Below are 17405 nucleotides of genomic sequence, written 5' to 3' on the forward strand. Positions count from 1 at the left end.
TCACTGCAAAGCTACTGATTTGTGCACCACAAGTGTGAGGCAAGGAGGAGGATGGGGAGAAGAGGTTTCAGCATCATTTCTTCACATCTTCATATCGTGCACTCAGAAAACCTGCACTATTAGCACCAGGCACTGGCTTCTCAGAAGTCCAAAATATTCACCTGTGCAGCGAGCATTAACGTGACACTTGCATCTCTCACACAAATTACTGTTCTTGCAGAGTGATGTGGGCCCGAATTAAACCGTACAGTTTCATTGCTCCCTTAATTTTTTTTCCTACACTCCACATAATTCTTTTGCACGTGAAATTGCAGACCTATTAGAAATTATACGTCTACACCCTACACATCACTGGAAACCTGCCAGCCTAAGTGCATAAACGTGGCTATTTAATGCACCAGCAACAGGAATGCTCAGGACTAGGACCAAACAGGTCACTACCAGCTGTCCCCATGTTATTCCAAACGGACAGAATAGACTCACACCAGCGAGGTCACTTGCACCTCAAATCCCTCTGCCCTTGAGCACAGATCATTTTTGTCCAGCAAACCACGATAATTAACTCAAAAAATTAAACACACGTTGAAGCTGCTGATAAAAAACAGATAATGGTAGCTCTCCAAAGAGAAATAAGTGTTTATAAAGCAAACACTCCTGCCAGCGCATTTTAAGGAAATGCAAAAACTAGCTGAGCAAAACCATGCACACAGTTCATGTAGATAGGCCACTTTTCTTCTGTAAATAAAGGTATTTCTTAACTAGTTTCAAAATATTTGATACAAGTAACTAGTATGCAACAAGTGTGTTAACAAAAAACAAGGGACATCAGCTTTATCAGCCAGATTTCCTTCCCACTACTCTTTCCAGTTCTAACTCTGAGGACAGTATATGTTTTGGCACATTTGTCTAAGTCAGTACTTACTGTGTCAAGTCAAGATTGGCTATTTAATACCAACGCCCTCACTAGATAGCAGTGATTTTAAATGATCAGAATCCAGCTGCTTTGGATTCTTTAAGCTGCGTGTATAGCTGTAATAGGCTGCTTGTAGAATTACATTTTATTCGTGAATTGTCTGCACATCTGCAGTGTAGAAGATTTGTTTTAAATTTATTTATTTATTTATTTTACAACTGCTCTGGGATAAAATGCAACTCTGCCATAAAGTTTACCAGCTGCAGAACTCTTCTCTGTCCCGTAATGCTTTTTAGATGAGGTTCAAGTGCCTTGATGAGAAAACGTCAAGATTCATTTTGATTTTCCCCCAGCCTGTTTTAAAGCAGCATATGCTCCTCCATGGGTGCAAACACAGAATTTGCAAATATTAATGAGAGTTATGCATGTCTTCCTGTGGGAAGAGTCTTACTGCTGAAACTCTGCTGCTCACGTTGACAATTTCATTGCTGAAATGCTGCTCACGTTGACAATTTCATTGATTTCGGCTAGAAGTGCCTAAGATTTAGTTATTAATCCTCAAATATAATCTTCATATTGAAGCGATAGCTAATATAAGGTGGTGTCAGTTTAAAATAGTAATATTGTGTTTAAGAACCTCAGTGTTCCTTTCCTTCAGGCATGATTTTCCATGACCTGACAGGCGATTATCATGCAGGGAGAATTAAATCACTCCCAGCACCAAGTAAGCTACTACTGATAATATCTTAAACTATCTAAATATCTAAAAAAAAGACCTGGAGAACAACTTTTAGCCAAGTTCAAGGGATTTCTGTTCAGCAGCTAAGTTATAAAAACTTAATCAGGGGCTACAAAGAACAAGCCCTCAAAATCTTCCCCACCACACAAGTCCTGGTAACCTCTATCTGCAGCCGACGTTCATGCACCTCTCCATCTCAGTCCCAAGGACGGATGAGTGGGGTGAAAGAAAGATGCAATTTTATCAAAGAGAAGCTTAGGCAAAGTAACTGAATCTGGCTGGCATAACCAAAAATAGGGGAGAAGCGAGCAGTGAATAAATTCTCATTACGGTAACATAACAAGAACGGCCCCGCACAYGAGTCACTCGTCATGATGAACTGCTGGAAAACAGCTCTCACCCAAGGCACCCTGATCCACACAGCAGCACAATACAGCAAGGCAGGTTCACCTATTTTAATTCTCTTTATTAAAAACAAACTGTTTTGTTTTGCTGAAGCTATCAATTTCTAATGCAATTATGCTGAATATTGAATTCTACTCGTATAACCCCAAACTGTCAATACAGTATTTCACTCCCAAGCATTTCAGGTTCTTTCCTGCAGGCCAATTTATCAGGGTTTATTGAATTTCTACAGCATTGCCCATTTTTTCTTCTTTTCTTGCATATCCAAGTTTGCCATTATAAAATACTTACTTTAAAACTCCATTGATGAGAGAACTGTTGCCTCAGTGTGAACAAGAATAAACACACACACACAGAGCACCACAGAGCCTTCAGGAATAAATAAACTGCATGTTTATGGGATAAGAAACACAAAAATTACTCAGCTTCTTTAAATAAATTGTGGAACCTGCTTTAGTAACCTGAAAAAAACAGAAAGTGAATGTGTGTTTGTTTAGATTCATTAACTAGGCAGATTTTCTATTTTAAGAAAGATGAAGAGTTATGAAGAGATGGTTGCTATTCCTACTGCAAAATGCCAGCCTCTGGATCAAAACCATCATGTCTCACTTCAGACAGACCTTTTCCTGTCTCAGAATTTTCCCCTCAAAACCATATTGAGCAAACATGATCAGAAGTATTGATATATTAAAATATGGAAATTAAATACAGAAGATTCATGCCTTGGGAGCACTAACTTTCTCAGCGTTGCTTCAAAGGATAAAGAATTTGAAAATAGTGGTGTAAAGGCAGCAATTATCCTGACCTGAAAAAACTTGAAAGTCAAAGTTCAGGAACTTCTCAGCAAAATTTTGGACATCAAAAAGAGAAAATGCTTCCACCTCCTGCTGAGTTTGGTGTCAAGACCCCCACGCTGACACACACAGGACAGGTCTCACTTTCTAGTCTTTGGGATTTATGTTGAACGTGGCATCTTTCCAAAATGTGATGTCTTGGGCAAATCAGATCTAGAGTCCTTAAGCTGAGTCTCCTTAAATAAAATAATATAAATAAAAATCCCACAGACTCAAAATAAACCTTAAAAAGTTCCAGGTACAGGAAGAAAGGGCAATTATTCCAGGCCCAATTACTTTGGGCTGCTTGGTTGTCAACCAAGAGGGCTCTGGGCTGCAGCAATTCCCAAGCATGAGGAACCTGCACGGCAGAAAGCGCACAGCAGGACCAGCCTGAGACAGCTGATGAATGATTTGGTAAGAACAGTGTCTCTTAATTAGCCATTACAACCACAAGAACCTCGTATATTCCTCCCAGATTGACAGCTGATGGATTAGATACTCAAAAGAGAGCCTGGGAGGGAGGGAGAGAGGAAGACAGAGAAACGGTAGGAAGAAACTTTACAAATTACAACCCGGACAAGGATGCTCAGGACTCTAGTCATCCCATCAGACTTCTTTGCCTACAGACCAACATTGACTTGAGTGCCCCTTGTGTGATCAGAGGCAAATAAAACATCAGGGCAGCTRCTTTTTTTCCATGACCTTCCCATACCAGTGCCTGGTGCTTGATACCCAGGASGCTCCCCCACACCAGGAACTTTCAAGAGATCTAATTCCAAAGTGCACATACGTTTCAGTGAGGGTTTACTAAACAATTACAGAGAAAATCTTCTTTTATGACAGGAACAAAACCGAGGACGTCATGTCTATTTTCTTTTCATTAGCTTTTCACTGCCACTTACTTTYTACTACTTTTTGTTGCAAGAAGGGGCTGGCTGAAGAGGCAGAGAACACACCATAAATTCACCAGTAATGAAGAGAAGAAAACCCTCCCCAATGCATAATTTGTGTTCTAAGACAAAGAGATGCAAAAACACTAAGAATCCCAAATTATCATGAAAAATGTACTCTTTTTTTCCTTTTTTTCTTTTATTTTTTCTCTTTATTGCTCTCTCCATTAGAACACCACAGACCTTCCTGTTGATGAAAGCACTGGGAAATGTTTGAGAGAGGCAGAGTGGCGCAGGGAGTCAGGCTATCAGTTTAAAMTAACATAAAAAAAATGAACTGAAAACCGATATATTTGAAAGAGAGAAAGTAAAATGCAGAGCTCTCTTTCCTAGAAGGTAAGTCAGGAAATAGCAAACAAAGATACCTGAACAACTGAGTCGAAAGGGGTAATTCTCTTGGCTCTGCTACGGACAGAAGCCCAGCTCTGCAGATAGGAGTGCCCAGCACGAGGGACTATATCCTACAGCAAGATTAGATATCGAAGGTTAAACTGCTTTAATTCTCTGCAGATGCTTATTAATTTGCTTTAATGAGGTGGAGCTCCCATGCCCCAGCAGGTGCCCCAYAGAGAAAGGGGCACGGGCTCCCGCTCCAAGATGGGATCCACAGCAGAGCTCTGATGTCTCAACTGTTTGTGAGCAATTCTTCACCTTGATCATTACAGACCAAAAGCAAAATCAGCATAATCAATTGCAGCACACAAGACTCAGGAGGAAATTTAGAAGCCAGCTTTCAAGGCCGGCGTTCCAGCAGAAATAGATCCTGCTGCCAAGGGGCCGAGCTTTGCGGAGCCGAGCTTTGCGCTGCAGAATGACGATGCCGGGTACAGAGAACATGAACCCTCTGAGCTGATTTGCAGCACACTGAAGGGTTAACCTACATCTCATGACCAAAGTTAACCCAAATAAGGTCTAGGCTATTCGGTCTGAAGGGAAAAGAAATCAATTCTGGTTCCCTTGGGTAGGATTTCAACACTTGATTAGAGAAAGAAATGAATCTTTAAAGTGTGCTTACAGGAAAGGTATTTGCCATTTGCATGAGAGATGGGAATGGCTGCATCCCCAGTTAATGAAATCCGGTCTCCTGTGCCTGTTTGAGGATTWCATCTATTTGAATTATGCAAATATCAAATATAACTTCATTGTATAAAACTCCAAAATGAGAATGCTGCCCAGRCATCCAGGGAGGCCAACATGATCCCCCCAACTCTCCAAACTTAACATTGACTGCAGACCAGCAAGAGGTTGTGATTCGGTCCTACAGTCCCATGTCCACGCTGTGACGGTCAACTTGGAGAGCATCTCTGCCTGTTAGTAAATAAACATTAAGTCATTTTAAATGTGCCTTCCATCTGATAAGGTTAAAGCAATGCTCTCTTGGGGAAAGGCACTCGGACAGCAGGCTAGCCCCTGCATGGGAGGAGATCACTGTGAGGTGCCCAAAGCAGCTCTGCGGTGGACAGGGAGCTTGGCCCAAGCAAAGGGGCAGAGCAGCACACGGAGCCCCTTGCCCTGCCTTCGGGTCACAGATCAGGAAGCCGGTCCTTCATCTGCAGGTCAGGAATGGCATGTGCGCATCCCCATCCTGAAGGTCTCCCTTTGGCAGCAGGTTACTTGCCAAGAAAGTGTTCAGCTTGGGTAAACTCGTGGCACCTTCTTTACAAGATCAGATCCTTCCACCCTTGACATCAAGGGAGATGTCACCCAGTAATGAATCACAAAGTGAGAAACACAGCGAGCTCCTTGCAAGCCARTGGAGACCTCCTATCACAATCAACCACCTCGCAGACTTGCAGAAACTATCACAAACCCTGGGAACCAAATTCAGTCCAAGTCTCCACTCTGAAGGATGCCCTTCAAAATGTCTTTCCCATGATTAGAAATTTTCTCATTCCTGACTCTACTCACTTATGGTCCCCATAGACCTATTACTTCTTGTGCTGACACCATCATTTAGATCAAGTCAGAGAACACAACAATATTTTGTAATATCAGAGTGTTTGCACTGCAGGACAATGTTTCCCAAATTGTCAATATGCACCTTATAATGGAAAAGATCACATTTATATGTTGGCTTGGACCAGAAGACAAACAGAAATGGGACATTTGAATCGCCAGTGACTGTCGGGAAGCCTTTTAGAATTCAGCAGCAGCGAATGCGCAAAGGAGCAGGACCATGGAGGAGAACCCAGGCAATGGAAAACTTCAATCTCCCATTTCAAACAACGAGCTCCCAAGGCTGGCTCAGAGTAAACCAGGTAGAGAAAATATTTTAGGAAAGGACAAAAGAGAAAAACTGAAAGAAAAGGGGACACACTCGCAAACCTCAGCAGGAACAGAGATTAGACCTGCTCTGGCTTCGCTCAGAGGTTGCTGTCCCTGCGAGGTGGCTTCAGAAGAACCACCTYTTTGAGCTATTTCACCTGTTGCACRTGCACAGCGAGATCAGACTTGCTGCCTTTGGAGGCACTCTGCACATCCCTGTTACTGAACCAGTTCAGCACCGTTTTTAAACCTGGGTACAATCCAGACTTTCTCTCTCTTCTTTCCTTCTCCTCTACTGCCTCAGTGCACTTACAGGAGGGCCAATGCAAGCTAACATTTTAACTGCTTATCTTRAGTGGACAACATCACTTTTAGAATTCCTGCTCCCTAGTTATCCAACTGTGCTACCCATTCTGTAAAATCACAGGCTTGGGAATTAACTTGTGAACATGAAAGAGAAGAAAATAATCTTTAGCCTGTTAGTTGGCAGGATAGTTAGTACTCAGTTTTAAGATAATTTTTGCCTGCTGTAAACCAAGAAGCTACACAGAATAAAATTTGAAAGCTTCACATTAATAAATGCTCTCTTCCATTAAAATTCACAACCTAGCAATCATTGTTTAAAGATAATRGTCTTAACATCAGCTAGAGAAAAACGAAAGATTTAATTTTGTGAAATGTGGTATAATTGGAATATGAAACAATAGAGGAATAGATAATGCATTTAATTTTCCACAGGTGAAGACTTCAATAAATCGTCTGAAAACTTGCCAGAAATAAGTCTTATTTACTGAAACTGGGGAGTTGTAGGAGTAGTTCACATTTGAGTCGGTATATGGCTCAGAAGAGATGTCAAGAAAACACAGATAAAGTGGAAGATTAATGGTTAAGGCAATAGTCTCTTGACCAAAGGATGAAGGCAGTAGTCCAAAACTGAGGGGGTGCAGTTATCAAATGCAAGCAGACTTAGTTTTAACTGGGGACTAACTCTGTCATCTCATACTTGGAGCAATTCATACTTGCAGCAACACCTGTATTTCTCCACTTTAAAGGATATAAATCTTCTTGTTTCCAAGGCAGCTTCTAAGGTTTCTACTAGTGGGAAAACATGTTTGCTGTGAGCCGATGCATTTTTTGGAAGCTGAAYTTGCACAGCCAGACCTCAGCTCCTCAAACAAGGTGCACGTCCTCATGGGTTTCATGTGCCAGAGGTGAAGGACATGGGGGATGTGTCCTCAGACAGCATCTGCCAGGGTAGCATAGATGGGGAATGACATGGACCATGCCAGTGATACACTTGGCTCTCCAACTACTCTATGCACAGGGCTGGGTTGCTTCTAAAGCTGCAGGCTTTTCATTTTGGAGCATTTTTAAGTACTCTAATGCAAAGTATAATCACACATTGATTTTTCCATTAAAACTACAAAAGTCTTAAATACCCTCAGGGTGCTGGCTTCAATTAGTCCCTACTCATCTATTCTTTTTCTTTCAGTACCATTTTGCCATCCCTTGGTGCAGGCGGGAAGAGAGACCGTCTATTTAAGCTACAGCACAATCTTCTATTATGCGAGTCCAGGTAACAGGAGCTGTAGATAAGTTGCTTTCTGTATAATGGGGAGGAAAATTATGCTGGTTCTGGTTATGTTCATTTTTAAATTACAGTGTGGGAAAACTGAACATACAGATACCTGAACTGGGRAGGTTTGCTTCAGGTCTAATTTACTGTGAATGTGTTTTGAGGTTTTTCTTAAAAATCAATGCAAGTCCTACAGCTCTTCYGAGGAGGTTGGTTGTACACTGACACCCTTGGAGCGCTGTATCCCTAGTTGCATTGTTGTTGCTGAATTGCACAGCTTAACTTTTGTGCTACCAGCAGTCAGCAGCATTGATCAGCTTTGTCACTGACACCAGGTTAAGGCTTCTGTGAAGAAGAAGAAGGCAAATTTTACTGAACACCAGCAGGAAAATCCTTTGCTCAGACTTCCAGTTGCCTTTTGTAATTAGAAGCCCTGCTCGTGGAAACATGGATATGGAGACACCATATAAAAAGCAGAGATGAACATAATATCCAGACTAGAAGATAAGCATCTTCAGGCACCTCTCCAACAGTCTCTGAAGGAAAGCAGCCGCGTGGAACGATGAAAGAAATGAACTGAAAGGAGTCAACGAAGCTGAGTCCAAACTACACAGGTCGGAGCTGTGTTTTTCTAGAATCTAATCAATTAGGTAGTTCTTTCAATTTTTGTTCCATCCCAAGCCTTACCTTTTTCACTAACAACAACAACAAAGAGCCCAGTCAATTTCCAGCCTATGAAGAAACATCTAATTTTCCTGTAACAAAAGTCCTACTGTTGTGAAGTTACACTGTGCCTGAGTCATCTCCCGATGACAACCACATATTTTTAGCAGACTACTTCAAGTAATCTGTCCTCCTGAAAACCTATTTGCCAAGTGCCTTATGAAATACATTTTCTTAGTGATCTTCGGAAAAGCTATTTCTATACACAATACCTTTATTCTGAGCAAAGCATTAATCTGCCAGCACCAGTGCATTAAAAAAAAAAGAAGAGAGAGGAGAAAAAAAAAGGGGGGGATGTTCCAGCTTAAGTTCTAATAAGTTTTAACTAATTTCTAATTTTCTATTTTAAAGAAAGATTCTTGTATGGTCCCTCAAAGTTTTATCTAGCTTTATCTTACAGCCAGGCTCAGCTGTTTGCATGGTATTTACAGTGGCATTTAGTGTTATTATAGCATAAAACAGCTTGCCACCATCGTAACAGTCACTACCAAGAAGTGGCACAGGAGGGGCCAGGCAGCCCAGGGGAAGGGCACTAGCCCAAGGCTCTGCAGATGCTCCACAGCGTTTCWTTCATGTCATTTGTGGCCTTGGACCTCCACCTTGCACCTCCTTCTGTCTTTCCACCCCTCCCTTTGCTTATTATATTTGAATTTAGGGGCAGGGACTGCCTTCTATGACACCTGCTGCAGTCCTAGAGTGTCTGGCTGCTACTGTGTTCATAAGAGCAGAAACGAAGCTACCTGCACTATGTCAAACCACATGCAATCAATTTTGCTACTGTCTTCAGGTGGAGACTCATCCTGCATATCTGACAGACATAGTTAGGGGTTAGATCAAATCGAAACTTAGAAAAAGTTAGTTTTTTAAAAAGGACTTTTCAAGAAGAGGCAGTGCATGCACATTATGACAGGCAATTCCCTTTCCTGCTTATTAAAGAAGCTGGAGGCTATTTGCTGTCCAGGCACGTAGGCGAAATTCATCTTATGGGCAGAAGGTCCCGAAAGCAGCACAGCTCCAGTTCGCTTGTGATGGAGGGAGTCAGTGCAAAGAGCCGATCTGCTCCGCTCGGTACGGAGGGTCTGGCTCTGCCGGCGGAGATGGGACGGGACCAGCAGGGTCCCAATTAGGTAGCTCCAGCTCCAGCTCTGGCCGCCGCAGCGGCTCCAGCAGCGCATCTGCCGTAATGGGCAGCTACCTTAGCAGCTGGAAGACTTTGTTCTTCCTTGCAGATGCAGGAGATCAGGATGGGCAGAAGTCTCATCACGTTCRGGAGACAGAAAATCCGACAAAAATGTGGATGCCAGCAGGCACGCCATCAAGCATGCAACGGTTCCTTGCAGCCCCCCTTAGCAGCTCCCCTTCTGCCATGCAAGCCAAGAAAATCATCGTTCCAAAGGGCGAACAGGAGGTGTCCACAAAGAAAAACAGAGGGAATGTGGCCATACTAAAGGGCATTCTTATTTCAACTTGTTTACTGTAATAGGTCTGAGGTTGCTGCATACGGACTAATTAAAGTTTTTAGCAGAAGAATAGAAATGGAATCTGCCAAGGGAAATATCACAGAAGCTTGAGAAGCAACAAAGTTTTCGTCTGGCTTAGTCATAGCTCGCTTCATCACAGGACCTAAGCTCAGGTCAGTCAGATGTGGTTTGATGACAAGGCACATAGTTGCCCTTGCATTAATGCAGACCCATGCAGCCCCGCAGCAGAGAAGGAGAAGGAGCTGCACAGCCTGACCAAGGACAAGGATAATCCACATGGTGTAAATTGGACTCTGATCTGTTCCATTCACATAGACAGACCCGCTGGTGGAGTTTCTCCACATGACTCAGGAGAGGTTAAGTAACCCACATGAACAGAGAGTGCAGGAACTATGTCACAGCCCAGCCGAAACCACAGAACATCTCATTTTAGGAGCTGGATCACTGAGCAGAGACGGGATCTCAAAGCCCTGCACGCACTCAAGTGTTGCTCAGCTGTGCCCCCAAGCTCAACAGACACCACCGAGCACCYGATGCCTGCAGAGAAAACAGAGCAAACCTGGGGACACAATAACAGGGCAGGATTTGACCCTCCTCACCATCTTCCTCGAGAGTGAGAACAACCTCAGGCTGCCCCAGCACAGAGGTGTCCCCGTTGCTCAGTGCCCCTTTGCCTCCCTCCTTCATGACASTGGTGTCACCCCCAATGTGACAATGGGGATGGGACAATGTGTCCCCCAAGTCGCCTACTCCCTTCCCCAGCARGGCAGGGAGCAGGTTCGACCATCATTGACATTCACAATTCATTCCCACAAATTATGTCAAATGGCGCCAAACAGCAGGGCACTAAAAAAGCACCAGTTCCTGCATCTTTTTCCATTTATCTTTTTCTCATCGTCTGCAGATTTATGAAATTAATCTCTGTTTTATAGAACTTGGATTTTTAACAACTACAAAGCAAAAAATGCTAAATTGCTTTTATTGCTGTTGGATGTTCGAAGACATCTTGCTATATCCTGTCATTTACATTTCACATTAAATGTGAAATATGTCGGAAATGAGCAAATATTTGTTTTAATTTGACCCATCTGTTAAATGAAAAACAAAGAGGATTTCTAAATCACTATATTTAAATGCAGCAATTTGTAAACAATTTATATTGTCTTTTCAGCTAGGTTCAAAGTGCCCTAAAGCATCACTCTTACGAAGTCTACACATGACACTGCTTTCCACTCTTCTCCTGGATTTTCTACTCTTCAGTTTATTAATTTATCTCACAACCCCAGTTAATTAGCAAGGCTTATATTAAGTGCCATCTGAAAAATGCCACAGAAATCATGTTGGAGAATTCACAAAAGTATCTACCAGCTCCAGAGAGCTGACAGCACACAGAAAGCGTCAGATATTGGTGCCTAATTCCCTGAAGATAAGAGAYGAAGCAGGGGCTTTCATTTAGCTCGTGAGCACTTCTGCAAGCAGCCTGGTCTGACCTGTGCCACTCTGGACCTCCATCGAGGAAGAGCAGTAATGAAGGAAAGGAAGAAACGCTGCAGTTATTTTACTGTCTCCTCGCAACCTGTCGAGAACTTGCTCCAGGACTGGGATCAAGCCTGTGCTTTAATGTAGCCAATAATTTACAAGGAGAGCGAGTTCCACAGACATTTAAGGATCCCACAGTAGCTCTTAACTTAAAGAGCGGAGCCCTATCTCTTGCTCCACTCTGTGCAAAGTGCTTTGTTTAGCATTTATCAAGCTTCAGCCCCAGCAGTCAGTGYATTTCAGTGGACTAATATTATCAAGAGCCCTTTTAATCACCCTAACATGAGGCTCCAGCTCCAAAGCATCCCCATGTGATTTGCATTGCTGGCAGACAGGAGCTAGGAACAGATTTCTTCTTCAGCACAGCCCGGTTCACAAGAAATTGCTCCATGGAGCATCAAGTGATGTATCTCCCACTTGAACCCCTTGTCATCCTATATAGGTCTGCACTTTTTTTCCCTAACACTCTTCAGGTCTAGGCCATATCAGTCTGATTTTTCAGTGTCTTCCTCCAGATATGTGTTGAAGTTGGGAAAAGGGGACAGATGCACTAAGTCTCCTTAGCTGCATCTTCATATCACAGCCACAGACCTTGACAAGCAAGACTAGCTGAAAAAGCACAGGATGCTCAAAAATCAATTTAACTGAAAGTCTTACCAGTGGACAGTGCCATGAGCTTCGACTGCCCCTCTGGAATACGAAGCAGAGCACTAAAAAGCTACACAGAAATCCTAGGTCTACTGTGCGCTCTTACGGAAGAYGCTTCATTTATTATATCCAAGTATCATATTAAGCAATCCAAAAAACCACGAACTAGCTGTAATTTAGCCAGGGCATGATGAAGGGTACCTCAAAGAGCATCAACAAGTACAGAGACTACATGGATCACAGCCCGGAAAGATTCCAAGCTAGTGAAATGACAACTTGATTAGTTTTTGTCTGACAAATGTGGTGAGAGAGATCAGAATCAAACATAATTCCAAAGTTATAGGCCTTCAAATAAAGGCAGGAAAAAATATCAGAGGGCAGCAGCAAACTGCAAGACCAAAGCAGCTCTACATCCCAGCTTTGGTGATGCTTGAGTGCAACACAGCCACAACTGAAGTGCAGTAAGTGCCCTCCTGGGAACACCGGGAATTAACAGGGACAAGCTTCAGATYTTCAGAGTGGGACAAGCTTCAGATCTTGCTCCACATTCTCTCCCTCATCAAGAGCCTTACTAAATATGCACATATTTTTAATTTAATGGGAAAAAATGCCAATAAAGCTATTTTATAATCAGGCTTCAGGGCCTGTCGATATCCCAAAGGTCAAGCAGCAATGCCTATTACCCATTCGCGTTTGTTTGGAGGAACGGACAGGCAGGAGCGCAATCTGACAACAAAAAATAGAAAGCAAATTGTTTTTTCCATCTGCCTCTCTTCTCACTTTTTCTAATGACAAAACAGAGAGTCAAACGCATGCAGGGAAATCAGACTACTTGAAACACCGTTTTTGATTGCAACCAAAAGCATCCCTCTCTCTTATTTTAACTCAGTTTCACACCCTGCTGCCCCTGTTTGGGTGCTCGGTAAGAGGGCAGTTTTCCTTCCAGTCTGGGAAGGACGGCATGAGAAGGAGGAAGGGAGACAAAGCAGGACACAGCTCTTACCAAGGAATATAATGATCTGTCTCCTGGAGCTCTTGCTGTCCGAGCTTTGGTTTTTCCTCAGCGGCTGCTCCTGGTGTCCCTTCACTGCAACGGTTCCTTTCTTGTTGATCATCAGGGTCTTCATCATGCTGCGGCACATGAAGGCCACGGCGCCCAGCACAATGATGTAGACAGCAAACGCGCTGAAGATGCTGGCCTGGAAGACGGGCCATTTGGAGGAGAGGTTGGTGCAGATGGTCATGTTGAGCCTCAACTCGGGGATGTGGTGCCGGGGCATAGGCTTAACACAGGCCGTCACGCCTTGGTAGCCCTCGATGATTTCCAACGGATACTCCGTGCCCATGGCAAAGAGCAGGGGCAGAGCCACAACGACAGACGTCACCCACACAAAGGTGATGAGCAGCTTCACCTTGCGGGGTCCGGAGACGGCCTTGAACTTGAAGGGATGGCAGATGGCCACGTACCTCTCGAAACTGAGAGTAGCCACATGCAGAACTGTGGCGTAGCTGCAGGCTTCGAAAAGGAAGCAGTAAAGCTTGCAAACCACGTTGCCGTTGGGGGTGGAGAAGGGCCTCCATATGGCGCTGAGGAATTCTCCAGGCATGCCAAGCAGGATCACGAGCAGGTCGGAGCAGGCCAGGCTCACCATGTGATCCGTGACCTCCTTCTGCAGGTAGCCCTTCTTCTGCAGGATCCTGGTGGTCTTGATAGTGATGCTGTTGCCCAAGATCCCCGCCACAAAGACCAGCGTGTAGAGAATGGCCAAAGTGATCTTGATCCACGGGGAAACCTCGAACTCAGGAACATGGCTGTGATCAATGACCTCAGAGCAGTCCGAGGGGGACGTTTGTGCTGCCATGAGCAGGCCCCCTGCACCCTCCAACACTCAGAGCCACCACAGGAGGATCCTTCCTTCCTTCCTTCCTCCACCCCTCTGAACACAGCCAGGTACGAGGCAAATCCCTCAACCAGCCACACCTGAAGCTTTCATTAGTTATTAGTTATGGTGGCTGCGTCCTGACACCCAGCGCTTCAGCTGTTACCTGTTTTCACAAACAGGCTTTGCCCCGGTGCCGTTCTCCTCCTTTCCTCTCGACTAAGCGAGGGAGCCGGTTTCCAGCGCGTTGTGCTGCAGAGGGCTCTGCTTTCGATCTTCACTGCTTGTCTTCACTACTTCCTCCCGGCGCAGCGGCAGCTTCAGCCCCAGGCGGGCCAGGAGGAAGCAGGCGCTCCACTGTGGTCAGACTGCTCAGTTAACCATTAACCTAAGTCTTTGCTRTCCCCAGTCACTGTGAGCAAAGCAGGGTTAGAAAGAGAGGGAAAAAAAGTCCTAGATGTGACACTCATTTCCTGTAATCAGATCTGCTGCTCGGGGACAAAAGGAGGAGTTTCTCTTGGAGCTCTGGGTTAGGGTGAGGCCTATTACGTGGCCTGAGCCTGGASGGTGACTATCTGCTTATGCATTTAACCTTAACCTGGCTCCATACTTCAGCTCCGGATGTGCTAACAGCAACGTGCTCTGCTRCTTTGCCTATCTTTAAACAACATCTCCACATCCGCTGCAGCTTCTGTGGCCACCAACTGCTATACATCAGTAGGAGGTTCTGATTTTTCAGCTGCTGCTGCTGGACTGGTGGCTTCTTAAACTGCCTGTTTAGACCATAATGAATCCTATAAGAACTTTTAAAACAGAAAAGCTCTAGATTTAGACACATTAATAGTCTGCCTTTAAATTTCCATCTCCATGTTTTAGCTGATACAAATAAGGAAGCTAGCAACCCTAATCATGCTCATCCTTTCTAATAGTCAGGAGCAGCTGGGAGTGAAAACATACTGCCCCCTCCTGTGTTGCACCCCTGGGGGAATGAATTTAATACACTCTTTAGTTATAGTTTCAAACCACAGCACTGAAGGCTCCCAAGGTAACCCCTGGGAACATTTAATTAGAGGGTGTGTATATAGATTAGGAAACCTTWAAATTACAATGCAAAATGGCAGAGCAGCCTCTGCAGTTACAGTCAGAGAGGGGCACAGCGCAGTGATCTGCTCCAATAYCAAGCCTAAGATTGGGTTCATAAAGAGATTGTTATTAATTAGACAAGCTCATGTGATGCTTTCCAGCTCATGATAAAAGCAAAATATTAGAAAGCTGTTATTAAGCAGTCTCCTCACATTCAGTGGTTACACTGTACCTCAACAGCCCAAGTATATAACGAACAAAAGAGGCCCAAAACAGGATAATCAGCACCTGTTTCAATGTATTATTTATACAGTCCCATTTCAGAGAAACCACCTCAAACCTTGCACAACCTTAAGCCCTGTAGTCCCAGTCATTTCTCCTTCTGTTTGATAATTCACATTTGTTCTGCTCAGACAAGCTTTCTATTATTACCCAATTCCTTTCACTTAATTTTACTTTATAAAAGTGTGAACGAAGATTACATATGCATGACTGAATTGTGGAAATGAAGCTAATTAAAATTTGCTGCTTAGCATCAAAGGGGAAAAAGGCAGAGAGAGAGCAAAAGAGAAAGAAGAAGGCCCAGTAGGATTAGATCTCCTCCTCCTTTTTTTTTTTCTTTTCTGCGCCAATTATATAAAAAAAAAACAGAACACAATTTTGGAGTTTTCAATATTATCTTTAGAACATACACAAAGTTTATTAAGTTTCTAATAAAGAGCTGCTGCCGCAAAGGAGATTGAAATGAAAGAGTCAATTTTGGATACTAATAAACTGAGGCGATATAAAAAAAAATAAAGATCTTACTGGGCTTACTAGACTAGATAAACCAGCAGTGAGTATTCCAGAGATAGGTATAAAATCCCTATCATGTAAAATGTAAAAATGATGTAAAAATGTATCTTCCTGGAGGGTGACRTTTCTCCCCAACTAAATGTGCATAATATCTCATTGTGGCATGAAGGTTGAGGGCTCATAGTTATCCTAGTTGTATGACAACATTTTATAGTCTTATCACTTGTGCAATTGTCCCTTTTAGGATTTCACTGTGCTTTGCTTGGTTGTCTTGTACCAATGGTACCAAAGGTTAATGTTAGCACCCCAGTTAACCCAGACTACCAGGTGCAGTTGTTCGTAAGACGCTACAAGTGGTGGGAGCCAAAGAAACATAGATATGTAACATGGCTTATTGTTGCTTTTTTGGAGATAATAAAGCTGCTGTGATTACCTGCTCTGGTCCTTATGCAACAGAGACTGCAAAATTTCCTGAACAGTTCACTTGTTTTTTTGGTCTGATCCTTGCTTAATGCTGTGGTGAACCATTCATCCCCACRGCCCTGACAGACCATGGCTGGTGGACAGAGGACAGCACCCACTAGCAAGCCAGAACAATGTCCCCAAAAGATGTGCCCAGGCTGAGCCCCTGGAAGCAGCAGCTAAGCTGAGCTGCAGCTCGAACTAACCTCAGATCAACAAGCACATCTGACGGGTGCTGTTCATTTTACATAAATCAGCTGTAGATGAATATTTTCCAGTGTGCAGGGACATCGCATCATTCCTGCTGCATTATCTCTGCAGAATTATGTCTCGATGGCTGCACTGTGAAAATGCAGGTCTCCCTCAATGGTTGTGCTTGTACTAATTGAGCTGATCTGAAGGATACCTGTTCTCAAACTTGAGGACAACAAAGAAAATCCTTTGCTTTCTTGCTCCCTTTGGTTGGAAAAGTCTAAAACTGAAATGGAAAAGGAGAGCTATCTCAAAAGAAAAGAAATGTGGCTGTGAAAAGGATTATTTTTTTTTTTTCAGGTGCCAGTCTTTGCCATTCTCCATCCCAACAAACCTCTTTTCTGCTGGAATAGCTGTCATACCTCTGTCTTTCTGGGGTTTGTGCAGAGGGGGAGAATGTGTGGCGTGTTCAAGTCTCTCCAAAATGCAAATAAACAAAAGGAGATTGCTGTTCTGCAGCTCCTGTGATCCGCTCGGGCACAGGGGACAGGACTGGGGGAATAAAGGGGAAAAAAAAGAAAAAACAGTGCAGACAACAGTGAGGAGCCTTAATGCTCTAAAACATTTTCAAAAATCAATTTGCTTGAGAGAGATCATGTTGACTTTTTAAATTATTTTTTGTTAAAAATTTAAATAATTAAAGACCAAATTCAACTTACTGAGGGTTTCTTTCTACCATCGCAAATCTAACAAGCCTATTCTTTTCTGGCAAGATTGCTCTATGTTTCTCTTAAGATTTTTGGGTGTCGTTTTTCTTCAGAAGATTATTAGTATTTTTACTAGTATAAATGACAATAAATCACTGCTTCTAGCATAAAGTGATCTCTGTGGCAAATAATATAATCGAAATAAGCTGAT

At 43.3% G+C, this 17405-nt stretch overlaps 1 protein-coding gene across 1 annotated transcript in view; it reads right to left on the reverse strand.

Annotated features, from left to right (window-relative positions):
* GPR39 (G protein-coupled receptor 39) overlaps positions 1-14231 on the reverse strand; it is a 58582-nt gene extending 44351 nt beyond the window's left edge. Inside the window, exon 1 of the mRNA XM_026040883.1 lies at positions 13079-14231. Within this exon, the coding sequence (XP_025896668.1) occupies positions 13079-13937 (859 nt within the window). The 5' untranslated portion in view covers positions 13938-14231. The remainder of the gene's footprint in view (positions 1-13078) is intronic.
* Between the last annotated feature and the right edge of the window lie 3174 nt (positions 14232-17405).

This window comes from Nothoprocta perdicaria, unplaced genomic scaffold, assembly GCF_003342845.1.
Source record: "Nothoprocta perdicaria isolate Ctin4 unplaced genomic scaffold, notPer1 scaffold_27, whole genome shotgun sequence".
Lineage (NCBI taxonomy): Eukaryota > Metazoa > Chordata > Aves > Tinamiformes > Tinamidae > Nothoprocta > Nothoprocta perdicaria.